This window comes from Papio anubis, chromosome 12 (genome assembly GCF_008728515.1).
Source record: "Papio anubis isolate 15944 chromosome 12, Panubis1.0, whole genome shotgun sequence".
NCBI classification, from domain to species: Eukaryota; Metazoa; Chordata; class Mammalia; order Primates; family Cercopithecidae; genus Papio; species Papio anubis.
The window spans coordinates 103,127,863-103,155,241 of record NC_044987.1 but is presented as its reverse complement, the minus strand read 5'-3'; the positions used below and the strand labels follow the sequence as shown (position 1 = coordinate 103,155,241).

Sequence of the window (27,379 nt, the reverse complement as noted above, 5' to 3'; positions counted from 1 at the left end):
TGACTCTAATTACCATGATTACAGAAGGGACAGAGCTGGGGCCTTGTCAGGAGCCCCATAGTTGGCCAACAGGCCAGATGCCCCATAGTCTCAGCCCACCTCTCTTCCGCCGTGAGTTCCCTGCTTCTGTCCTTTAAGCTGACTCTGAGAAGCAGTGGACCTTCTGCCAACACCTCCCCCTGCCCCATTTGTAGGGCTGGTTTATGAGGCCGGAAGTAAGCAAGCACCCCCTCATATCAACCTGGCACTTCACACCCCCCATGGTTATCAGTGGGGGTGCTGGCTGGCTGGCAGGCAGCCAGAGGCACAGCAGCAGCTTGGACAGAGTGCGGGTAGGGGAGCAGAGGAGGAGGGAGCGCCTCACTGCTAGGAAGGGCGGGGTGACTGCGTTATCAGCCCCTGGGATGGCTTTGTAGAGGGGCTGACTGGCCAGTTGTTTGTCTTCTTGCCTGTCCTAAGAATTCCTTCTTTTGGAGAGACGAGGATTTTTGAAGGCCTTAGTCTACTGCCAAGTGGGGTTTTAGTACCACCAAGAGATGCCCAAGGAACTTGTTCCTCTGTCTTTGTGCTTGGAGAGAGTGCTGAGGCAAAGACAATGGAGGAGAAATCAAGAGCAGTATTGAGAGCACAAAATGGGGTGCAGCTGCCTGTGCTTGGGACAAAGGCAGACAGCCACCTGTTTCGGAGGGAGGGCTGCAATCTTGGCCCAGCTGGCTGGCTGGATCCTGTGCCCTTGGGAATGGGTGTGCCAGGGAGCTGTATCACCCAGGGATAGGCAGCTGCCTATGAGAAACACAAGAACCCTGAGCTCCTACTTCCCTATTTGTTCTCCTCATTTGAGATGGGAGACGACTCATCGGTAGACTGCTCAAAAGACGTGAACATGCTCACTGATCCCCTCATTCCCCTGCATCCATGCTGACCTGCTGAAATGTCTCAACACGATCTAAAGCTGCATTCTTTACCTGAGGTCTTAAAGAGTTACAAAAGTATGTGTGTGTTCTTGTGGCATATTTTTCTGTGGAAGACAGTACATTGCTTGCGTCAGAATTTTAAAGGGGTTTTTGAGTGAAAAGGGCTCTGGATAGGAAAGGGAGGAATTCTAGTTCTGTCATCAATCTGTTAGGAGGCCTCAGAGGAGTTTTAACTTCCCTAGGTGTCTATTGCTCACACACAGTCTTCCTTGCCTAAGCTTGGAAGAACTTCAGTCATGTCCATATCCAGTTTATACGGTACCCTTACATTTTGGGCCCTAAGGCTTGAGACATTTGCCAACCTGACCCAAGAAGTCAGGACAAACAGTATCCCAAAAAAATGGGCTAAACTAGTTTTCTCTTAGTCCAACACAACTTGGTCTGTGACGGGACACTGTTCAATGTGTCCAATGCTAATGCCATGTTAGGGAAGAGGCTTGAGTTCCTGGTGGGTAAGAGAGTTCCCCAGGCACCCCAAGATGGCTTAGGTCAGCTGAGACTCCGGGATGCTGGAGACAACACATGGGGAGAAAAGAGAAAACAGAAGCCAAAGTCAGCTTTGTGTTTGGCTGAGGTGACTATGACTGACACAAAGTAGGTAGGCTGGGGTTTCAGACATAAAAACCTCTGTGAGGCCACAACAAACTGGGTGTAGATTATTTTTGCAAGGGAGAGGACCAGAAATTTGGCTGGGACAAAAGTTAGTGGTGGAAGCCATAGACAAAACAACACTCCTGAGGAAAGAGGTCTCGGAGAAACAGGGAAAGAAAGACTTGTAACTGAGGTGTAAGTAAGAGTAGAATCATAGTCCAGAATTCTGTGCCAGTTTTGGAAAAGATGCTTATTAGATTCCTCTTATGAATTGTTAAGAAAAGAGGTAAGACAATCAGTGTCATGTGCTTTGGGGAAAAGGAATATTTCAGGACAGATCCTGGGACTACGGACAGGCCAGAGAAAGGGCAGAAACTGAGAGACCCAAGAAGATAATGAAAATGCTCTCTGGACGCTTTGGACATGGTGAAAGATGTTCTCTGGAGCAAGTGGCTTGCAACACAAAACATTCTTGCAGCTCCAAGCGCAGCCTGACCAGCCTAGGCTTAGACAGTAGTCTGTCTTTGGGAGGGGCTCAAAAAATTCAAAATGGAATGCAACAGCTGCCCTAAGAACCAGGTTTCCTTTCTCGTGGGCCACTGAGCTAACTCAGCTGATAAAGACCCAATCAGCAGTTCCCTACTAGACCACAGAAGCTGACCCAAGTACATCCTTTAGGAGAAACTATCAAGGGTCCCATCAAAAGGCAACACGGACACTTCCCACTTCTGATAACCAGAGACCCTGCTGGAACTGTCACACCACACTCTGTGATCTGCAGAACACTCTGGGAAAAGACTCTGCACCAGGTAGAGGTCAACATGAGGACAGCCTGGAGGCAGAAGTGGCATTTAGTCGACTGGAACCTTGCAGCGTCCCACGCAGCAATCATCCTGATCTGCAGTGAAGCAGAGCTTCACACTCTCCACCTGGCTGGGGCTGGAAACTGATGACAGACCCGGCTGACTCCCAGGGTCTCTAGTGAATGAATGCCTGGAGAAACCCTGACCTCCATAAAGCCAGAGGAAGGGGAAGGGGTGTCATCAGGACTTCAGACACAAATCCCCTCCTACTCCCTACTTCAAGACCAGATAATAATTGCTTTGACTATAAATTGAGCTTTTCTTTTCTTTTTCTTTCTTTCTTTTTTTTTTTTTTTGAGACGGAATCTCACTCTGTCGCTAGGTTGGAGTGCAATGGCATGATCTCGGCTCACTGCAACCTCTGCCTCCCAGGTTCAAGCGATTCCCCTGCCTCAGCCTCCCGAGTAGCTGGGACTTACAGGCACATGCCACCACGCCCGGCTAACTTTGTATTTTAGTAGAGGCGGGGTTTTACCATGTTGACCAGATGGTCTCAATCTCCTGAGCTCGTGATGTGCCTGCCTCAGCCTATCAAAGTGCTGGGATTACAGGTGTGAGCCACCGTGCCCAGCCCCAAATTGAGCTTTTCAATCTGCTTTCACTAGTATAAGCTAGACCTCCAAGCAGAAAGGAAAACAGGCAAGACAGAATCCGGCTATTAGAGATCAGTGGCTTAACCATTTAGGGTTTCAACAATACCTATTTCCAATTATTTTTAAGTTAGAGTCTATGGCATTTACTCAAATCCAAGACCAACTGTTGAATTTTTCTAATAGGGTTTAAAAAAGAATCTTTGATATCTATGCTTTTGACTGCAGAGAAACTTTAGTATCACTAGGAAACCAGAGAACAAGGGAAAATAAAGACAAAAAACTACTCCCTTTAGATTCAAGAAAACACGATCACTAAATCAGTCTCTGGATGAAATGTGAAATGGGGAGCTAATCCTACCAGCCCCTGTGGGAAGAGGGCCCTTTAAGGAGTGGCGCTGAGAATGAGGCAGGCTCTAGTGGATTGACATTTCCTATCTAAAAGACCCCAGTTGGTGAATACTGATTACCCCAGTCCTCAGGCCCAATGATCCCTCAACTCCCACACTTTAAGCCACTTACTCTGGTCGGCAGATCACCAGGTCTCCTTTGTTAGTACCATAGGCCAGGCCAAGCCCTGGCTCAGGCAGCCAACGGGCAGAGTTGATACTGACATGTCTCCGCTGGTCGGCAGGCATTGGGTAAAGGACGTTGAAAACTCTCTAGGTAGAGGAAAAGAGGGAAAAAAGAGAATGGCAGGAGAAACAATTTGTTACCAAGAATAACAAAATCCAGGGAGAAACAAATTACAGGGAGGAAAGGAGGTGGTGAGGCTGGGAACAGGAAGCCTCTTTTTTTTTTTTCTATATATATATATTTTTTATTATTATACTTTAAGTTCTAGGGTACATGTGCACAATGTGCAGGTTTGTTACATATGTATACATGTGCCATGTTGGTGTGCTGCACCTATTAACTCGTCATTTACATTAGGTATATCTCCTAATGCTATCGCTTCCCCGTCCCCCTACCCCACGACAGGCCCCAGTGTGTGATGTTCCCCTTCCTGTGTCCAAGTGATCTCATTGTTCAATTCCCACCTATGAGTGAGAACATGCGGTGTTTGGTTTTCGAACAGGATGACTCTTAACTCATGCCTGAGAACTTGGGGCAGCAGGAGAGATGGGATTCTCTCATTTGTGGGGAGAGCTAGGTCTCTTTTAAGAAGTACTAGGGGACTCTATGGCTCTAATAATGCGTTCTCCTTCGAGCCTTCTAGCTAACTTTGTTGCTTTTAAATTAACTCCCTGGAAAACCCCACAGAGCCCACCATACCAGGACGGACTGCCCGTAACTTTCCTCTGACCAGGCCAACCAGTGAGCATCAGCCTTGGCTGGTAGTCCTGTTACCATGGAAATCACAGTGCTCTCACAGCAATGGGGAATTGGAGGTGATAGGGGGGCGGGAGGGAGTGATAACATCAGAGAACATTCTTAATTCATCTAATTAAAAGCAACGTTAAAACTGTTATTGTTAAGGATTCCTAAAAGGTGCATTAAGATGGAGGGAGCGCAGCAGAGGGGAATCATGAACATTCAGGCACACAACTTGTTTCTAGCTTATATAAATCACCGTTAAATTGATTGTTTCTCTTTTTCCAAGCTAATATTTTCTGAGCGGCATATTTTCTGAGAACGTAGGGTTTGGGCTGAAGGTAAAATATGGCCTCACAGTCTCTTTGGCCACTCTCTGACATGTTTTAGAAGCAACGTAATCAGAGATAGGGGCAGGTCAGTGGAAGAATAAAAGATATGGGCTTTAGAGTTAGTAAGACTTGGGTTTGAGTCCTGATGCCACTGCAAAACAAAATCTCTAGATCTCAACTTAGAACAAACACATACATTCAAATAATTTGGGAGATTAGAAGAGATGATGTATAAAATGCCTGCCATGGTGCAAGCTCCTAAATAGTAACTGCTATTATTGTAACCAGGAACCTGCATCTGAGTCTTCACAAACGGTCATCAAGGCCTATGAAAACGACAGGCAGCTGAAACTCTATAAACTGGAATTTATTTCCCTTCTTGCTTCCCCAGTTTTTAATCTATCAAATATGAACTCATTTCATCTGCCTTTACCTGCCCCTAGGGTTGACAGAAGGGGAAAAAAGAGAAAACAAATGAGCATGTGGTTTAGACAGTAATATTCATAAAATGAACTTAGAGTGGTACAATAATGATTATTTTTCTGGCTATCCTGATGAGAGATGAAGGTGGAAAGGGAGGAAGGCAGGGAGGGATGAGTCAGAACTAAGGGTCCACTCCATCTATGCAAACCAAGTGATAAGCAGCCCTGGATCTGCGAACACATGCTCACGTGCCTTGGGTGCCTATCTGAAAGGCCTTGGACAGGACAGCCTCCAGAAGGGAGAAGACAGCAGCACGTGTCCTCAATTTACTGACCCACACACACATAGAATCTTGTTATTAGTAATTTTCCAGGTGTTGTGGTACTGAGAAACGTGCCCAGGTAGCTGATGGTTCTCTTCCAGAATGGCCTAGCTATGGTCCTGAGGTCAAATGGGCCTTTTACAGACATGGAATTGGTTCCAGTTTGAGGCACAGCACTGACTGCCCTGTGGCAGCTGCATTAGGAACCTCCTACACCCTTCCTGTAGGACTCAACTCCAAATGTAAGGAATTCATTAGGGCTCCTTAAATCTTTGCTCTAACTGAGGAGACTATTAAAAAAGAACCCAATGATGTTAATGAATTTCTCTGGTAGTCATCTGGAGTGTGGCTGCTTGGCCTTTGGATCATCTCCTCCTGGCTGGCAGGAGTCTCAAACAAATTCATGGCTGCTATTCTCCACTCAGCCTCACTGGTTGAATGGGCACGGAGATGGTAATACCACTCTTTCACCTTTGCCCCTAATCAATGTTTTGCCTCTAAATCAAGCAATGAAGTGTGGTGCCTTTATTCTTTCTTATGGAGATCTTCACCTTCTCAGAAGATAACCAATAGTTTCTGTCCAACCTATAGACTTTGTGGTTAAATAGAACTTGCCATTTAACTTTTAACACTAAAAAGGACAATGTGGGTGTGATTAGAAAATTGTGGCTGGGATTACTTAATCTGTTTAGTTTTCCTTCTCCAAAGGTCAGATGGTGTGAGCAGAGCACACCCAGAGTTAAGGAGGGATGAGAGTTAACTTCAATGGGTGCATGAGGGGAGCACCTTGGTTTTGAGCCTGTGGTAGCTCTACATGGGCCTCACAACCAAGTCTCCCCTAAAACTACAATAATTTATAATTGTAGGGAATGGCGAAAAAGGGCCAGAGAAAGTAGCCTTACAAGGAGGAGAATAAGAAGACTTTAGTAATCAGATGCTTAAGTTGCTGTGCTGGGTTTTTTAAATGGGGGTCTGAAACAGAAGAATAAAAGACCTCTTTCCTAGAAACGTTCCAGACCAGGAAGTAACAAACAAGCCTCTCATATGTCACAAATTTACCTTTTATCATTTACTGCTGCAGAGGGATTAACAGGCAAATATTATCTATTTGCTTCTTAGTATAGGAACTTCCTTTGGGGACAAAACCCTCACGACACCAATATGACAGATGAACCCAGCTTAGGTGAGACAAGGTCACAGAGGGATTGGAGAGAAGTAATGAAATATTGAGACTCCCGGGTTGTTGCTAGCCACTTCCCAACTTCTGCAGCTGCAGGAATCATGGGGGCATCAATCTGTCCTCCAGTTATGGCACTCCCTCATGCTCGAGTCCTTAAACAGTGCCGAAAGGGCAGTTCTCAAGTGCACATCTCCTCCCATGTTCGGGTATTGGGCTAAATCCTGCTTTGTGGCAGGAAGCCATAAAATGCCACATAAAGATCACCAGCCTCCTGGATCCTGATAAGCACTTGCTTGCTTAGCACACTTTAGTGTGGTGTGGGAAGAAGGGAGATGAGGGCAAGACGTACAGAGGGGAGGAGGGCACAGAGGGTGCAGGATGGGATGTTAATCACTGATCCATAGGCTGAGAGATCATCTGGTCCAATCATCCTCATTTCACACATGCCCGAAACTAATGGACCCTTGAACAATGAGAATCTGGCCCATTTTGAAAAGCACCCAGAGATGTAGTGTCCACCCCTTTCCCTGGCCAAAGCTGAACAGCTCTCAGTCCACCTCGCTGAGGGGAAATATCTCTCACAATTAGCCCCACAGATGAGAGACTATCTGGACAAGTTTCTCAGTACTCACAGATGGTTACCTAGCTCTGCTAATCCCAAACTATTTATGGTTTTGGTCATCAGTCTTTCTAACCCAGAGACTGGGTGAGTTGTGAGTCCCCTTTTAGATTTCCATGGGGACTGACTCTGTAAACCCAAAGGTCATCAGTACTGACAAAGACAGTATAAGAGATGGCTCTGGTCTTCATGTACAGACACCCTAAAAACATCTCTAGTAAAGGTTTCCTTAATACTAGTCAGGTGCCCTGAAGCTCCCCATGGTATGTTCAGAACAAACCTTGGGTGGCCTGCTGAACACCCACCCTGTCCCCCACTCTTCTCTCTGACACAAGAGACATGCTGTGCAGCTACACCACCAAATTATATTACACTGGAGGGATTATCAGGAACAGGGGACCCTCTGTGGGGCTGAATACAAAACCCAGCTGCTGATTCATGATTGATGAGTCCTGGTTTCACCTGTCTCCACTACAGCTCTTCCCTGGTATATGACGAATGCTGACAGCAACCCCTCTTCCCAAGGTAGACTGTTCTCATTTCTGTCTAACATCTATGAAGGGAAATAGAATCAATATGCTAGAAAGAAGAAATTTCTTAGAGTTAGTGCAGTCTCAGCATGTCAATAGGGAATGAGTCTGGTTGCCAAGATATTTGTGGTTTTAAGGGAGTAGAAGATAATGATCGTTCCACTTCTGGTGTCCAAGACAATCTCTTGTACTGCTTGCCTCTCTACCCCTCAAACTCTAACTAATAGGAAGTGAGAGCAAAAGAAAACAGTTCAGATCAAAACTAAAAGTGTCTTGTTCCTTGTTCAAAGATAGACAGGAAAAGAATGAGAGGGAGCCAGGAGGTCAGTGGGAAACCTTCTTCTCCATCCTTTTAAAATGAAGAGGAAAAAGGTATTGCAGTCCTCAACAAGATGGTCGTTTTTTTTTCTTCCCCTACTGCATGCCAATAAAACTCAGACCGGTAGTTCAAGCAGCAAACGGCACTGTTCAGATCAGCCCAGATAAGAAGTTAAAAGAAAAACTTTGTGGTTATTTTGTTTACATTTGGGAATCTCATCATCTGTAAAGCTAAAACCTCACAGTGGTGGCCACAGGTCAAGTGCAGTTAGCAGATCTTCTTTAAGACAATGGAAGCTGGCTGGAGGAAGGGGACAATTGGAAACTGAGGCTAGAAGAGCTGTGAGAAAAGGTGCAAGGTGCAAAGCAAGGGGGCTTTGAGGAAGAAAGGAACTGTGAAGAGGAAAAATGCCTTCTGGATAATGATGGGAATTAAGGAAGGCTTTAAGGTTTTAGTGAGGGTTACTAGAAGAGAATCAACTGAGAAGAGGGAAAAATCAATAGAAAGCAGATGCTAAGAGACAGCTGACCTTTCCATTGGAAATGGATGGCTACACATCTCATCACAGGCTGAGAAATGCACATATCCTGGAGCGGCAGTGGGAGAGATACCTTGGCCATCTTTTTCTTCTTTTTCAGCTGTTGATCTGCTTAGATTAATGAATTATTGAGTTTCTTCACCCTTAGGAAAGTCTGATTGCTTTTTAAAAACTTTAATTTCTTGGCCGGGCGCGGTGGCTCAAGCCTGTAATCCCAGCACTTTGGGACGCCGAGACGGGCAGATCACGAGGTCAGGAGATTGAGACCATCCTGGCGAACACGGTGAAACCCCGTCTCTACTAAAAAATACAAAAAACTAGCCGGGCGAGGTGGCGGGCGCCTGTAGTCCCAGCTACTCGGGAGGCTGAGGCAGGAGAATGGCGTAAACCTGGGAGGCGGAGCTTGCAGTGAGCTGAGATTCGGCCACTGCACTCCAGCCCGGTCGACAGAGCAAGACTCCGTCTCAAAAAAAAAAATAAAAATAAATAAAAAATAAAAACTTTAATTTATTTTACTCTCTCCAAACCTTTATATTCTATGTTGGAATTCAGAATTCACAGAACAGTGATGTAATTTTTATAATTTTTATAATTTTAATTTTTTTATTTTTTTGAGATGGAGTCGCACTCTGTCGCCCAGGCTGTTCCCTTTGAAGCAGGAACAAATCTGCCTAGATTGCACGTATCCAAATGAAAGCTTTCTCCCAGCAGAAAAAAAGGGCAAACAGCAAACAGCGGATTTTTGTTTGTTTTTTTTTTAACTTGTTCAAATTTGTTGCCCTTTGTTACTATGTGTTACAATGTGCTGCCTTCAAGGCATTTCTAGGCAACTTCCTATGATTTGCTGAGTCCTGTAAACTTTGTCTTATTCATTTGTTCCTCAAGGAGAGGAACAAATTTATTTATTTTTCAATTGGCCCGCTGCTTTCCAAAGGCCACGCCTGGCCATTAGGATCAAAGCACAGACATCACTTCAGCTGAGGAATCTACTTCTGTGCTTAAAGAAATACTGAGGCATTCACAGCTTCCGGAATTCCCAGAAATTATACTTGCTGGGCGTGATGGCTCCTGCCTGTAGTGGCCAGCACTCTGGGCGGCCGAGATGGGAAGATCACCTGACGCCACGAGTTCGACCAACCTAGCCAACAAAGCAGGATCTGCATGTCTCCAAACAAATAGCCAGGCATGGTGGCAATACCTCTAATCCCAGCTACTTGGGAGGCTGAGGTGGGAGGATTGCTTAAGCCCAGTTATTAAAATTTACAGTGAGCTATGATCGTGCCACTGCATTCCAGCGTGGGTGAGATCCTGTCTCTTAAAAAAAATTTTAAACAAATAGGCTGGGCATGGTGGCTCATGCCTGTAATCCCAACACGTTGGGAGGCCGAGGTGGGTGAATCACAAGATCAGGTGTTCAAGACCAGCCTGACCAAGATGGTGAAACCCCATCTCTACTAAAAATACAAAAATTAGCCAGGCGCGGTAGCAGGTGCCTGTAATCCCAGCTACTCGGGAGGCTGAGGCAGGAGAATTGCTTGAACCTGGGCAGCAGAGGTTGCAGTGAGCTGCAATCACACCACTGCACTCCAGCCTGGGCAACAGAGTGAAACTCTATCTCAAAAAATAAATAAATAGAAAGAAAGCAATTACTCTGGTTTCCACATCTCTGGGCACAGAGCACAACATAAGTTCTTGAACTTCTGTGGCTTTCTACATCTCAAAGGAAATGGTCTAATGAGTTCTAGAGATTCACCTTGGATAAGAGTATGCTTCCATATATTTTGCTTGATCCATTTGTGTGTGTGTGTGTGTGTGTGTGTGTGTGTGTGTGTGTTTGTGTGTGGAAGAAGTAGTATTTCTCTGTTCAGGACAGGGATTATATTAAATACTTTCAGCTTTTACAAATGTATTAATTGATTTTCCTACCAATTCTTGAAAAAAAGGATGTTTTGCCTTTCACTTTTTTTTTTTTTTTTTTTTTTTTTTTTTTTGAGACGGAGTCTCGCGCTGTCGCCCAGGCTGGAGTGCAGTGGCCGGATCTCAGCTCACTGCAAGCTCCGCCTCCCGGGTTCACGCCATTCTCCGGCCTCAGCCTCCCGAGTAGCTGGGACTACAGGCGCTGCCACCTCGCCCGGCTATTTTTTTTTGTATTTCTTAGTAGAGACGGGGTTTCACCGTGTTAGCCAGGATGGTCTCGATCTCCTGACCTCGTGATCCGCCCATCTCGGCCTCCCAAAGTGCTGGGATTACAGGCTTGAGCCACCGCGCCCGGCCGCCTTTCACTTTTTAAACTACCTACCTGGAACCTCTCATCATGTCTCTGTGCTGAGACTAGAACCTGGAGAAATTCACTGATATTGGTTAGAATTGTGGAAACGTGGCCAGGTACGGTGACTCACGTCTATAATCCTAGCACTTTGGGAGGCCGAGGCAGGCGGATCACGAGGTCAGGAGTTCGAGACCAGCCTGACCAACATGGTGAATCCCTGTCTCTATACTAAAAATACAAAAATTAGCCAGGACGGTGGCATGCACCTGTAATCCCAGCTACTCGGGAGGCTGAGGCAGGAAAATCACTTGAACTTGGGAGGCAGAGGTTGAAATGAGCCAAGATAGTGCCATTGCACTCCAGTCTGTGCAACAAGAGCAAAACTCCGTCTCAAAAACAAAAAAAGAAAACATCGTGGAAATGAGTAAGATGCTCCTTATTTTCAGGACTATCTCATTAGTACCTTGATTCAATTAGGGCGTACTGAGTAATGGACTGTCACAGTGATAGTGATGGTGAGCAGGGTGCACATGTGAGAACATACAGAGAAACCCAGGGCACATGAGATTTCAAAGTAACACACACTTAGGAAGCAAATGTTGCATGCCTCCCGCAGCTAAGCACAGTGAGGGCTGGGGAGATGGCAGTGAAAAGACCAGAAGAAGCCATGGACACACTACAGAGGAAGGGACTATGTCCATTTTGTTCATAGACCAATGATAGGGGCTCAATACAGTTTTTTTGAGTGAATAGAATAAAATGCAGCATAGACTGCACTCTACTAAGAGGCCACGGAGGAAAGACACTGTCAGAGTTGGTGAATCTGTCATGGAAAAATTTCCTAAGTGAATGGCTTTGACTGCAGTTCTAGTGTTATTTTTAATTTTTTATCTTGCCCCCCCTCCCTTCTCTGACAAATCGCACCAGACACTTCTTACTTCTCCTATATCCCTTCCCCGCTTTCCTACAACGTTGTGAAGAAAAGAACTTTTTGAGGATAGATGCTTTGTGCCACATCTCAGAAGTCAACTTTAAGATAATTGCAGCGGAAGCAGCTTTTAATCAACTGACAGGCAGCTTTAAGAAAATTAATGAGGACAAAATCTTAGGAAGGAGTAAATCATTTTTGACAACAAAGACATCTCTCTTTTATCCCAATCTCCCCTTGAAGAAATAGTACCCTTCCAGCATACAAAAATAAAATATCATTATTTTTGGTATTTGCCACCCCCAAGTCCAGACAAGATTAAGAAAAGGCTCAATTTCCTTAGATTTCTAGAGAATACTCTGGATTGAACTAGAATTCTAGGTCACTTTTGGACATCAAACTTGTAGAATATAGGTAAGTACAGATGATTAGGTCCATATTATAAGTTCAATTCAAGGGCAGGGAAGGAGAGAGTCATAATAAAGTTTGTAGATTGAAGAATAAAGCTGGGACAAGTCAAAAGAGCCTATATTTGTGAAGTTATATAAATTCTGGTCAGTGCTGACAGCAGTGGGCACTCATCCTGACCCAGGATCTAAGCCACAACTATAGTTACCACTAATTGGAGAAGTCTGGATCCCAAGTTTTTTCTATGGTTCATTTTAATGAACTTATAATAATAATGATAATCATCATCATCATCAGCAGCAGCCATCATTAGTCTCTGTAAGGATGGCTACCCAATGGTATAAAAGAAAGCAAGCAACCTAATGTTTATTTTCAGAGATAGTAAGAGATAGAGCAAAAACAAAAGGGGAAAGGATCAAGATACATTGACAGGTGGGGTCTAGATGGAATCGCCCTACAGCCCATTGTTCCTTCTTAGCGCACAGTCATCCGGAAGGCTTGTTAAAACACACATGGCTGGGCCTCGCCCCCAGAGTTTCTGACTCAGCAGATCTCAAGTGGGGCTGAGAATCTGCATTTCTAATAAGTTCCCGAGATGCTGATGTGGTCCCCTGGGAGTACACACAGAACTGCGGCGCAATCAGATTTGGGTGGGCTGTAGGTCTATAAAAAATGGTAAAAGGCCAGGCACGGTGGCTCACGCCTGTAATCCCAGCACTTTGGGAGGCAGAGGGGGGCGGATCACCTGAGGTCAGGAGTTTGAGACCAGCCTGGCCAACATGGTGAAACCCTGTCTCTACAAAAAATACACAAATTAGCTGGGAGTGGTGGCAGGTGCCTGTAGACCCAGCTAACTGGGAGGCTGAGGCAGGAAAATCACTTGAACCCAGGTGGCAGAGGCTGCAGTGAGCCAAGGTTGTGCCACTGCATTCCTGCCTGGGCAACAGAGGGAGACTCCATCTCAAAAAAAAAAAAACAACCAAAAAACAAATCTGCTTTCCTTCCCTGCTGCCTGGGACCTGTTTAGGGTGAAGGGGAGGCATATTGCTAGCGCTCTAGAGGGAGAAGGGGTATAAAGGGATAGTCCACTATTGACCAGCAAAACTCTTAGGTCAAGAAAGGAAGAAAGAAGAAGGGGAATGGAAAGGGGAAGAGGAGGAGAGGGAGAGAGATGGATACTTTCTTTTCAATGTGTCCTATGAACTATTGATTTGTCTAGGTAACACTCACTCAACCCTTGGCTATGGTTTTACCACACAGCCACAAAGAAAAAGCTTTCAATAAAATTGACCCTTAGGTATTGGAGGCTTTCCCTTAAAGACCACAATACTGTTCCATGGAGAGAGGGGAGCTAAACTGCATTCTATCCCAGAGCTTCCTCCTCAACCCAAGTCAAATGAAGGTGTCCTTAGTCATCCCTTCTGCCAATAAAACGACCCAAAAGAAAAGCAAACTACTCCTGGTGAGATTCAAGTTCCTAGTGCCTCTAGGATCTGCAGCAATTAATTAGGCAATGAGGATCTTTTTCACTTCTTACTAAACCACTTACGTGCCTACAATCCCCACTTATTGGGAGGTGGGGGTGGTCCATGTTAATTCCAGTGCTGAAAGCACTAATCCTTATTCTTGCTTTCTAGCTCAAGATGACCTAGCTTTGCCCTCATGTCCCTGAACCTCCCTGCCCAGTTGCAGACTTCTGCCCCTATTCCTAAGTAACACAGCATTTACTGAGATACAAACTAGAGGAACAATGTGGTATATGACTCTTTCCGGTTTCATTAGTAATTTTGTATTTTTGTTATTATGCTTTCACTTGGTTACAACCAAAGTTATTATACTGTGCAAGTTGCCACTATTTTAGAAAATTAATTGCAGTTCTCTGTACAATATTGTGCCTGGTTCCAATTAGAAAATGAAAGCCAAGAAGGAACACAGGCAGTTTAAGTGTTTTGAGAATTCAGCAAAACTTCAGCTCAGCAGTCTCTAAAAGCTTAACCTAAAAACAAAACAAAAATTAACAAAAAGCCCTCTCTGGCTCAAGTAGAAGGGAATCAGACAGAATATAAGACTCTGAGTCATAGAGAGTAGCATATCCAGTCTGGAGGAATCGCAAATGGACAGTGGGAAGGGAGAGAGAAAATATGTGCCCAGTCTTACTTTCCTGATGTACCCATCACTAAAATTGGGAGGACTAACACGGTAAAAAGAGAAGGGAAAGATCAAAAGGACCCTAGATCCTAGAAATAAGGACAAAAATTAAAATGACTCAACATAAAGAAAAGACTCCAGCACATACAGCTATTCAAGGGAGAAACCTGGAAAGCAGCAACAGCCGAGAAAAGATGGGAGGTGAGGCACACACAGCCAAAAAGCTGAGTTTGGTAGGAAATAGAAGACAAACACCACTGTGCCTGCAACATAATTAGCAAAGAATTAAAGCACCACGCACAAAACCACAATGGCAAGTAGAACTGAGACTGACTCTGCCTTGCTGAGGAGGCTGAGGGCAGACACCTAAAATGAAGGAAGGAAAACTTGTTTTAAAAATACTAATCCTGGGTCCCTCTGCCTCCCATTCTTATTCTGAATTTAGGTCTGACACGGATCTGTATTTTAATAAGGACCCATCTAGTTCTAATGTAAGTTGTCCAAGAACCACAGTTTGGGAAGCACTGATCCAGAGGTCTGAAGAACTGCTTAGAGTAAGTGCATCAAGGCTAATAGCAATTAGCAATTCATTTTCAGAAGAGTTTTCATATGGGATTGTGTCAGAGATCATCTCTTGGGGAGAGATGTCACTTAGTGCCATCTTAAAATAAATCAATGCTCTGGAGGATGTTCTCCTGGGAATGTCTGTTGGCCCAACACATTTGCCTCTCTGAACATTACCACAGTGAATTCCAAGAGGTACCACCAGAGAGAAGGGGAATTCTGAGTAGCAAAGCTCTAGGACAGGCCCATTACCCACTAAAGCATTCCTTTATGGCCAGAGCTTGACATCAGAGATGGAGACACCACCTACACTTACCTGTGCAAAGAGGGAGATGCTGTACGGTCCCATTAAACCCTTGCTCCCTGTTCTCAGACAAAAATTCACTTCTTGCCTTAAATGGTGATACAGCACAGCTATCCAAAAAAGCTGGTGTCTTCCCTTCCACCAGTCACTGAATTCAGGGACATTTGCTGAGTGATCTGGTGCCTTTGGATGTAAGGGGCAACCAAGACCTGGAAAACCAGAAATCTTTCTGTAGCATGGGGCTTTAAAGTCAGACTGGGTGGACATCAGATGGACCTAAACCTTGTTGAGATGCCTTGATCCTGTCTCTTGGGTGACAGGAACACTTCCCAAATGGGAACTTTCTAAGTACTTCAGCTCCCTTTCTTAGTGCTTGGTGGCAGATGGTACCTACTGAGAAACAAAAAAGGCTCACTGGGCAGCCTGGCAGTAGCTCTAGTCACCAAGCATGCAGCTGCTGGCTAGCTGCCTTGAGCCCCTTGGCAGGACAGCCAGGGACTCACTGGATGACCACATCTCCTCAGCAGAGTTCTCTAGCCACATTCCCTGAACTGCCAGTCCCCTATGTGACAACAGATCCCACCACCTTGGCTTCTGCTTTGTAACTGTTTGTCTTCAGCCAGATGTTTCTGGCTACAGTGGAAAAGTGGAACTGTGCTAGGATGGAGGACTGGCAGGCTGTGTGCGGGAGTTGGGCAAGAGCCCTGGCTTATGAAACAGACTAGAGAGGTCTGTCAGAGCTACCCAAATCAGATCCTGTCTCTTAATGATTATAAACAATTATTCCACAATTAGGCCGCAAGGGTTAGAAGGGCAGCTGTTGGGACTGGGATTCCAGGTGGTGAAAAGCAGAGACCAGGTGCTTTTACCAGCCAAGTCTGTTTAAGAGAAGCAAAAGAAGAATATTTATTTATTTTTATTCATTTATTTATGTTTTTGAGACGGAGTTTCACTCTTGTTGCCCAGGCTGGAGTGCAATGGCACCATGTCGGCTCACCGCAACCTCCGCCTCCTGGGCTTAAGCAATTCTCCTGCCTCAGCCTCCTGAGTAGCTGAGATTACAGGCATGCGCCACCACACCTGGCTAATTTTATATTTTTAGTAGAGATGGAGTTTCTCCATGTTGGTCAGGCTGGTCTCAAACTCCCGACCTCAGGTGATTCACCCACCTCGGCCTCCCAAAGTGCTGGGATTACAGGTGTGAGCCACTGTGCCCGGTCAGAAGAATATTTAAATGAAAACTCAACTTCCATCCTCAAATATCTAGATAAGAAAATAGGCTTGATGAATATCCCACAATGACATCTCCTATTCACCCAATGTCAAATATTTCCAGCCATATCGAATTCAAGATCAGAACTTTCTTGTCATTGTGATATCAAGAGCAGAGAATGACTTGTTTTCCTTTCAGAAGCTTGGTGGGGATATGATGTTATGTCATCCTCATTGGTTCTGCTAGTTACCACCTAGAGGTTGTAAAGAGGATACTTTTTTTTTTTTTTTTTTTTGAGATTCTCTTTCATTCATTCACTTTCTACTAAGTGTCAGGTTCCCCATGAAGTTCTTGGACTTCATAAAGATAAAACAGACACAGTCTCTATCCTCAAGGAGCTCACAGTCCAGGAGAAGAGAGTGACATGGAAACAAATAACTGCAGTTTGATGTGACAAGTACTGCCATAACAGTGTGTAAGGGGTACAATGATAGCACAAGGAACGAGTGATCAATTCGATTAAGAAAGATGCCACAGAAGGTGAAAAGCTTCCAGATAGCTGGAGATAGGGGACAGGAGGGCATTCCAAGTAAAGGTACCCTGGCAAGAAGGCACTTTGCCAAATTCAAGAAGCTTGGAAAGTGGTTCAGTGTAGTTGGACAGAGGATATCTGTAGGAGACAGGAGGGAGAAGAGACTGGAGAAGAAAGGACCATACCAGGCCACCCACATTCTATCACTTTGTATATAATGGGTGCTCTCTCTAGTTTTTTCTTTAAAACAAATGCTTCCCAGTCCAGACATTCAACAACCATCTACATGCACAGCACTAAATGAAGGCCCCTGAGGGATATCCCTCTAAGGAGCTTACACTGAACCAAATTGGGTGGATTAAACATACACACTACACAGCTAAAGACAAAAAGTGGACCAACAAGTACATCCAACTATACATGGTACAGACTGCACAAAGTACTGGGAAATTCACAGGTTCTTAGCTTCAGACAAAGCTTAAATACTATCTAATTAGAGAACTGTTCAAATGCTTGAATCCCCTTGACAAAACCCTGGATAAATGAGCACCTATGGGATGTGGGATGCTCACTCAGGCACATTAGTCTGGCTGAGGCCAAAAGGCCACCAACCACAGGATGCCCAGAAGGCTTTTATGGCAATATAAGAGAGACACGCCTCAGACAAGAGAGGGTCCTAGACAGGACCTTTTCTCCACTGGTGAAATGAATGGGATGATTAAGAATAAAGCAGCTGCCTAAAGTCTTCATCTGCCATCATAATTAAAACTCACAGGAAAAAAAATTTCATGGCATACTATTACTTTTTACAGCTTGTTTCCTCACACACACACACACACACACACACACACACACAAAGCTTTAAAAATAAGCATTTCATTGGGTCCTTTATGCATCTCCAGATTAAAAGTTTCATGTAGAAGTAAGGAAGTATTCAGTTTATCTGAAGATACTTGCAGGCCTCTGGGGAATGCAGCACATGTTCTAGGGTGTGAGGAAGGGCCTTTGATAGTCCAGAGGTTCCACAAATGAAGCCTGCAGATCATGGATGGGCTTGACTGGAGCCCTTCCTTACGCCTTATGACTCTATGATAGCTCTGGTCCTGGCTGGGAGGTCACACCACTGTCCCTCATTACCCTTCCAAGCCTAGGGGAGATGCCATACAGTGAAAGCACAAGCAATGGCACTCACCCTCATGGAGGTCTCTCCACCATGGGCCTGTTGCAGCCTGAAGACCTGGGCCACCATGTGCTCTGTGGAGGGGTGCAGCAGGATCCTTCGTGAGGCCAAGCCCACCATTACATATCTGCCCATTGGGGACAGGCTCACCGAAATGGCATTGGGACCTGAGGGCCAACAGAACAGAGAGATATTTCCTAGACTTCTGGCCACTTCAAGGAAACAACTTTCACTCTTACTCTTCTCTTTTTCTCCAATCTTCATATTCACTTGCTCATCCTGGTGTTATCTCATAGGACTGTAGTGAGGAGTATGATGAGAAGGCATATACATACTGAGTATAGCGTATGACATATAGAAAGCATCTAATAAAGCCGGATGCGGTGGCACATGCCTGTAATCTCAGCACTCTGGGAGGCCGAGGCGGGGGGATCACCTGAGGTAGGGAGTTCGAGACCAGCCTGACCAACATGGAGAAACCCCGTCTCTACTAAAAATACAAAGTTAGTCAGGCATGGTTGCACATGCCTGTAATCCCAGCTACTTGGGAGGCTGAGGCAGGAGAATCGCCTGAACCCGGGAGGTGGAGGTTGTGGTGAGCTGAGATCGCACCATTGCACTCCAGCCTGGGCAACAAGAGCAAAACTCTGTCTCAAAAAAAAAACCAAACAAAAAAAAGAAAGTACTTAATAAATGCTAACCATTATTATCAACATTTTTAAAAATTGTTAACATCCTTATATTACTATTTTGAAACCCACTTTTTTCATTTAATACATTATGAACACTGTTCTGTAAGAGCGTTTTAAGGGCCAGTGGAGCAATTCCATCACTGCACCATCATTTGTTTAGTCAATTCTTAAAAAAAAAAAAAAACCACTTAAATTTGACTCAAGGTGACACCAGCAAAACAAAACACCCACCACCCCTTCCCCCTGCAAAAAACAACAACAACAAAAAACAGTCTCAAGGCAACAATTTGACATTTTTCTGTATGGTAACACTGCTGTGAACACCCTTGTATGTAAATCTTTGTATAGGTTTCTGATTATTTCGTTAAAAGCTGGATTGCCAAAGAGCTGACACATTTTGAGAGGTTTTAAATACACAATGCCAAACTGTCTTGCAGTGCATTTGTGTGCCGCGACCACCTCCTCCCTTATTCCTGGCCATCGTAACAGGGGCATGCAGTCGGACTCTAATCCTGAGATGCTTCCGCAATGTTACTAGCCAGCACTCCTGCAAAGCAATCTTTCTCTGGCCTGTGCCCCAATGAAGGTAGGGGCAGTATGTGACCGTTACTCCCATCCAAGCCATGCCTCACCTAGCAATGACCATGCCAAGGCACCAGTGTCCCTCTGTCATTAGGTTGGGCTTCCTATCCCTTACCAAATCGCTTGGTGTAGAGCATTTCGCCCAGGTTATGGGGGGCCAGGGAGTATACTGCCAGGATGCCTTCATCGGGAAAGCCCCTCTGGCTGCTGGGGATGAAAGCTGCCAGGAGCTGGCCATCTGCAGAAATGTCGCAGCTGGCATCATTGTAGATCTTGCAGTTCTGCACCAGCACATTCACGGAGGCTGCATCAGACAAAGAAAGAAAAGAGGATAAGAAACTTTGGAGTTGATATTGTAAAAATTCTGGGGCCAAGAAACTTTAGGGACTTCCTAAGGGCCTGCACCTTGTCTAGAAATGCTAAAGAATACCTTCTCATTCAAACTAAAATGTCAAATGAACAAAACACAGGAGGCAAGAAAAGTTATGTCTCTTCTCCCACCTTAGCAGGAAACTACAGGATAGTCAACACCACCACAACCACCTGCTGAGTCTTAGTTCACATTTAGGAAATATCACTTGAGAGATTAGATAAGGAAAAAGTTATTAAAAATTATTCCTAGAGAGCCATTTAACAGCTGTTATTGTCCCAGAGATCAAAACTAAGGTAAATGAAAATGCAAACCCATTGGTTCCAAGAAAAAGGTGATACAGGTAGAGCTTTCTTGGGGCAGGAATCCTATTCAACATCTGTTATGTGACCTTGGAGAAGAAAGCCATTTCGCAAATTTGTATTTTGCTTTCTCATTTAAGAGAAAGAGAACTGGAACATCTAGAGACCAGTTTTCTGGAACAGCTCCTTGCTAATACTAATCTCTAACTCTACCAAGAGAGGAAAAACAATAATGCCCAGCTGTGGCTGGATGGCCAGGGCTCATTTCCCATTATGCTCTATGCCAATGTCCATGGCAGCCCTAGTCTGCACTTAGTAGTTCCTGAGAACAAACTGCAGGGTCAGGCAGGCAGCAGGCTCAGCCTTGTAAGGTGGCAAGATCTGAGGGTGGAGGAATGTCTGTTGGTGAGGAGCATCCACTCCACATGACAGGACCAATGAGATGTTAACTGGCACTGTGCCTATAGGCCTTGTTTCAGTTTTCATTTGAATCCCTCTCTGAGTCCCACTGTGCGATTCCCTGCCAGGAGGAAGTGGCTTACCCTTGATGTGAGCATAGAACAAGAGTGCCCACATCATGGGCCCAGGCAGAACAGCATAACACATTCAAACAGACCAAGCTCATCAGGGCTTTGTCCCATTTAGATATACCTCAAGCAAAGAAACTTTTTACTGTTTCTCTTATTTGAAGGAGATGTTCACTGTCAGAGGCATTGTTGTAATTTTTTAAAAGCCAAGCTCAGCTGCCCTCGCCAGAGTCCAGGTGATCTACTGCAGTAATCCAAAAAAAAACGTCAAGGGCAAGTTTCCCTAGGAAATTACCTCAAGGAAAACAAAACAAGGAATTGCTCTTTCAGAGGCCCCCAGGCTTATGCGATCTGATACTTAGAGTGCTTTGTAAAACTCTATTTGTTCTCCTTTCCCTGTGTGTTGCTAATGAGATGACAGTGTATATCGAAAAAGGCATCAGAACACATTGATTAGACTATTGTGCCAACTCGGGGGCTAACACCTACAGCACCATTACGCATAAAACCGAAGAGGGACCACAAGGATGGTTCTGTTTGCTAACTAATAAAATAATGACATCCAAATACTCACTGCTATCACCATTAGGCCTTTCTACTGCTCAACTCCCAACCCACCATCTGGTCTAGCCTGTAAGGCTAGATTTATCTAGTTAGCACTGGGACGTCTGCTACTTATTACTCAGGGTCCCAAGCCCTTTGCTAAAAAAACAAAAACGAAAAACAAAAAACAAAAAACCAAACCAAACCAAACCAAACCAAACAAACAAACAAGAAAAAACATGGCAATATCCCTCTCCTTTTCTGGCTCAACACATGAATCCAGCTGGGATACAGAACCAAAAGAACTTAAATAGGAAAGGAGATGGGACTCTATCGGCTTTAAGACAGCTTTGAACAGTTACCATTTTATCCACATTTAATGTCTCGAAAATATCTGTTGGGTATGTTATCAAAGTAGACTTTCCTGTCTTGCTGTTACAGAGATCTAGCTCACGTGTATTAACATTCATTTCGGTCAAACATCTAGAAGGCTATAGTAACCCTCAAAACTCATCATCAACACACAAAAAAGCATTTAACTGCTTACGAAGACAGGGGTGCAGAGGAGAGTACAAGTAAGGTTTTCCTTCTTCTGGAAAGCTTGGCTCTAAAACCCCTTAAAAACTGGGCATACGGACAAAAAGCATTTTGTCGGCCTCAAATCCAGGCCACTGTGCTTGTGTTTGTATTATATGATGATGATTCCAAATCAATAGCTATCTCCCAAATTCTGCCCTCTCCCCTGACTCCACCCAACTTCACAACTCTTCCTGGCTACTGCAATGAGCTCACAGAGATATGCAAAGGACAAACAAAAAGAGAATGCTGAAAATTTTAACAGCTTCTCTGGTAGCATATTCAGTTTCAGAAATTTTGCAGCTCATGATCCGCGGTTTCACTTCTACCATAATGGGATGTGGTAGGCATAGAGTGATTTGGTAGCTCCATCGCACTGGGCTCTGTTTACAATTTCATTCTCACATTTGCTGCTTGTTGTCTATTAATTTCACATGTGGAAAAGGAAATGTTCAGTTACAATAAGTGTCACTGCTTCCATTCACTTGTGCAGCTTCCTCTTGTAAGGCTGAGATTTTGATGAGTTAATTCATACAGGAAGAGATTTCTTGGATCTCAATTACTTGTTTACTTAGGCCACAGAAAAGTAATGTACTAATGACAAAGGACAACTAAGTCATCCTTTTTGGATTCAACAATAATATAAGGTAGAGAAAAAAGGGAGAAGTGAAATATAGCCAAAGACACCGGCAGCTTACACACCACTAGAAGTCTTTGTGGTTCTCCATATCTGTGTGACCCCAGCGGTAGACAAACTTTAACATGTATCAAAATCACCAGGAGGGCGTATTAAAACACAGAATGCTGGGATGGGGCCTGAGAATTTGCATTTCTAACAAATTCTCAGGTGTCTCTGATGTTGCCGGACTTGGACTACACTTGAGAAATGCTGCCTCGTCAAATAATCCTTAGTCCTGGAGATGTATCTCCAACAACTGGCTTCCACTTAAAGGCAAAACACATATTGGAAAAAATGATGGGGTAGTTAGCTGGGCTGTGAAGGATGGAAATAAAGATGAGGAAAGAAAGGATTTTCAAATCAAAACTGCTCACGAACTTCAGGGGGCAGCTCCAGAGGGAGAAAAAACAATGCAGGAGACAGCAGGAAGCCATGTTCCAGACTCTGCAATGTAATCTCCTCCCAATTAGAAATGATTTCCAAGTGAAAATGCCCTAGCAGGGAATGGGAGGGGTTAGAAATACTGATGCCTGGAGGAGCAGATGGCTCTGCCTTCCTATCAGCTCCATAAATTATAAACAAACACCTTGTACAAAGATCGATTTGTAGCCTGTTGCTGGCTGGCCAGATGAGGCCATGGGAGCGATTAGCAGTTGCAGTGCTTTTGCAAATGCATTAGATACCGATTTAGAAAACCCAAGGGGGGTTAAATCAGCAGAAAAATTTCCTCTTGGCTATCTCTGAGCCCCTCAGATTTCAGAATAAGGCCTGTACAGAGCTCCAGATGACCCATAAACACTCCCCGAAGGCACTATATCCCCTGTGGTATGGCCTGCCCCACATCACTCATCTGCCAGGTTTCTTAAGGCCTATTCTGACAGGACAGCCTAGTGTCCAATTCCATTCACCCAGTAAGAGTTTACTCTTAAAAATCATAGTGAATCTAAAGCGCCACTTTTTTCAGGAAAGCAATTTCAAAATTATTTATGCATGAGGCCTTATTCATAAACTTCTAAACACTAATCTCAAATCTCAAGTGAGAGAAGCAGGTGGCAAGATCTTCAGCCTAACTCCAGAAAAAGGTTAAATGCAATTCACATAAATCAACTTGGGGGTTGCTGAACTCATCAGTAAAACACAGAATCAGGCTGGGCTCACACCTGTAATCCCAGTACTATAGGAGGCCAAGGCAGGATAATCACTTGAGGTCAGGAGCTCGACCAGCCTGGGCAACACAGCAAGACCTCATCTCCATAAAAAAAAGTTAAAAAATCAGCCAGACATGGTGGCATGCGCCTGTAGGTCGAGTTACTCAGAAGGCTGAGGGAGGAGGATCGTTTGAGCTCAGGAGTTTGGGGTTACAGTGAGATATGATTGCACCACTGTACTCCAGCCTGGGCAACAGAGCAAGACCCTCTAAAAATAAAAGTAAGTAAAATAAAACATAAATCCTCAAAGATTAAACTCATGTGGAACTTTCAAATGAATAATCAGACAGATCACTAGAACAGAACAGAGAGTCCAGAAATATATCTAAATACAGAAAAGAAATTAATATTATGATGAAGATAACATCCCAAATCAATAGAGACAAATGGATTATTAATTAGTTGGGACAAGTGAGTAGCCATATGGGGGGGAAATTGGATCATACTTTGAATATTTGGGACTAAATTTCCTAATGAATCAAAGACTTAACTATTAAAAAACTAAAATATAAAAGTTCTAAATGATCTCCCTAATGATGACACAAAACCAAGGAACCATAAAAGGAAAGTTGTATAATTTTGACTCCTTAAAATAAGTTCTATGACAAAAATAACCTTCAGCAAAGTCAAAACTTGAATGATAAGTAGGAAACTCCTATTATAAGTTAATTTTCTGATTTATAAAGAACTCCTGTAAAATCGCTAAGGAAAAGACCAGTAACACAACAGAAAAATTGGTAAAGCACATGGACAAGTCAAGAGAAGGGAACACAAATGGCTGTTCATATGAAGAGGCATGCACCCTTGTTTGTAACATGAAAAATACAAATGTAAAATACCCACATACTACTTTTTTTTTTTTACATATCAGATTTGCAAATATCCAAAAATTTGATAGCACATTCTATCAGCAAGAGTTTATGAAATCAGGCACTCTCATGAACTCCAAGTGGAATAATAATTTGGCACGAGCTGTATAGAGTGTGGTATGGCAATAACTACCAACACTACAAATGCACACTCTTCCCCCCTGCAATTCCATTTCTAGAAATGTATCCTAGAGATATACCTGCACATGTGCAAAATGATAAACTGCAGCACAGTTTGTAGAGTAAAATATTGAAAATGACTTAAAGGTCCTTTAATAGTAGACTAGTTAGAAAATTATGGTACATTCATGCAATGGAATACTAGGCAGTCATAAAAAAGAACAAATAAGCTCTTTATATACTGACATGAAAAGAACACTGAGCTACACTGTAAAGAAAAAGTGCAGAAAGTACAGACAAGTATATACAGCATGCTACCATTTGGGTTAAATAACAGGCAGAAAAACATAAATTTGCATTTGCTTCTATATACATATAATATTTTTGAAAAGATGGCTGGGTGCAGTGGCTCACGCCTGTAATGCCAGCACTTTGGGAGGCCGAGGCGGGCAGATCACAAGGGCAGGAGATCAAGACCATCCTGGCTAACACGGTGAAACCCCGTCTCTATGAAAAATACAAAAAATTAGCCAGGCGTGGCGGTGCGCACCTGTAGTCCCAGCTACTCAGGAGGCTGAGGCAGGAGAATGGCGTGAACCCAGGAGGCAAAGGTTACAGTGAGCCAAGACAGTGCCACTGCACTCCAGCCTGGGAAAAGAGCGGGACTCCATCTCAAAAAAAAAAAAAAAAAAAAAAAAAAAAAATTTTTTTTTTTGAAAAGATATACAAGGAACTGCTAACAGTGGTTACATATGAGGAGGAGTGGTAGGATTGGGGGGCTTCTTACTGTATTAATCTTTTACATTTTTTAAATTTTTGAACAGTAATATCAATTTCAGATGACAAACAAAGTGACAAAATAACAAAACAAAATAACTTTAAGAAGCTAATTTCATTTTCAATAAGGGAAAAGGTGGATTGTGGTTGATTCCCAGTAGAGTTAAAGAATGAATTACTGGACATGTGGCCTATAAGCACTTAGAAAGGGATGATTGCTGCTGAAGTTCCACTGAGACAGGACATGGAAAAATTAAACTGATTTTCCTTGTCCAATAAAGATACCAAGACTGGCATATCAGGAAATGCCACAGACAGAGAATATCTTAATCATTTTAAGGCAACTGGCAAAGTCTTATAATATCATACAGACAAGGCAGAAAAATGTCAGCTTTAGATATGAACAACCAAGCCCAGAGTGCTAATTCATAAACTAAAATCAACACAGAGAAGTCCACAGTACTGTACCACAAGGCTTGGTGCAATGCCCTGCCTGATTCACTACTTTTTGCTAACAATCTGAAAGAACACAGAAAAGCATGCTTATTGAACTAGTAGACAATGGAATATTGAGAAAGAAGGATTAAAACAAAGTTCAAATAGATGATGAGAGGCAGGAAAAAGAAACTACAGTTGACAGAAAAAATTGAATAAAAACAAATACAAATCTGTTTTGGTTATCAAAAGATAAACTGGGCCAGGCGCGGTGGCTCAAGCCTGTAACCCCAGCACTTTGGGAGGCCGAGGTGGGTGGATCACCTGAGGTCAGGAGTTCAAGACCAGCCCGGCCAATATGGCGAAACCCCGTCTCTACCAAAAATACAAAAATTAGCTGGGCGTGGTGGCGCGTGCCTGTAGTCCCAGCTACTCGGGAGCCTGAGGCAGGAGCATCGCTTGAACCCGGGGAGGGCGGGTGGAGGTTGCAGTGAGCTGAGATTGCACCACTGCACTCCAGCCTGGTGACAGAGCAAGACTCTGTTTCAGAAAAAAAAAAGATCAAGCTGTAAAAGTACAGGAAGGTTGAGTCTTGGTTTATTAGCAATTATCAAGAAATTTTAAGTGACTAAAAATTCAAGAATGGCTTCTGAAAAAAGTGCTGAAGCCACAGGGTAAGCCAATAGTGTCTGAAGCACCACTGTAATACGTATTTGACAGCTCGCATCTAGAGTTTTCTATTCTTTTCTGCCCCCCTCCACTGAAAGTTAAAAGGAAAGATAAGCAGAACTGTCAAGGATTTGGAAATCAGTGAAAGGAATCTAAGGAGGTTTGACCTTTCAACAAAGATTAATGGAAAATGGCAGCTCAGTTTAAATAGTCAGAGGACTGTCACTTGAAAGAAGCATCATGAGATTTATACTATGGAGGTTCAGAGACAGAACTAGGACCAATGGGAGAAAGTGACAAGGGAAATGGTGGCTCAGTGCAAAAAAAGAACTTTTTTTTTTTTTTTTGAGACGGAGTCTCACTCTGTCGCCCAGGCTGGAGTGCAGTGGCCGGATCTCGGCTCACTGCAAGCTCCGCCTCTCGGGTTCACGCCATTCTCCTGCCTCAGCCTCCCGAGCAGCTGGGACTACAGGCGCCCGCCACCACGCCCGGCTAGTTTTTTGTATTTTTTAGTAGAGACGGGGTTTCACCGTGTTAGCCAGGATGGTCTCGATCTCCTGACCTCGTGATCCACCCGCCTCGGCCTCCCAAAGTGCTGGGATTACAGGCTTGAGCCACCACGCCCGGCCAAAAAAAGAACTTTTTTTTTTTTGTTTTGGAGACAGGGTCTTGCTCTGTTGCCAAGGCTGGAGTGCAGTGGTGTGATCTTGGCTCATAGCAGCCTCAACCTCCTGGGCTCAGGTGATCCTCCCACCTCAGCCTCCCAAGTAGCTGGGACTACAGACATATGCCACCATGCCCAATTAATCGTGTTTGTGTTTTTTTGTTTTTGTTTTTGGAGAGAGGGTGCCACTCTGTGACCCAGACTGGAGTGCAGTGATGTGATCTT

The 27,379-nt window shown here is 44.1% G+C and overlaps 1 protein-coding gene across 7 annotated transcripts in view; it reads right to left on the bottom strand.

Annotated features, from left to right (window-relative positions):
* Positions 1 to 27,379, bottom strand: part of AMBRA1 (autophagy and beclin 1 regulator 1) — a 197,457-nt gene that overhangs the window by 18,549 nt on the left and 151,529 nt on the right. For all 7 annotated transcript variants that reach the window (XM_009186174.3, XM_009186175.3, XM_003909963.4 and 4 more), the window contains 3 exons: positions 19,531 to 19,719; positions 18,154 to 18,308; positions 3,541 to 3,680 (listed from right to left, as the gene is read on the bottom strand). In XM_009186174.3, coding sequence (XP_009184438.1) covers positions 3,541 to 3,680; positions 18,154 to 18,308; positions 19,531 to 19,719 — 484 coding nt within the window. The remainder of the gene's footprint in view (positions 1 to 3,540; positions 3,681 to 18,153; positions 18,309 to 19,530; positions 19,720 to 27,379) is intronic.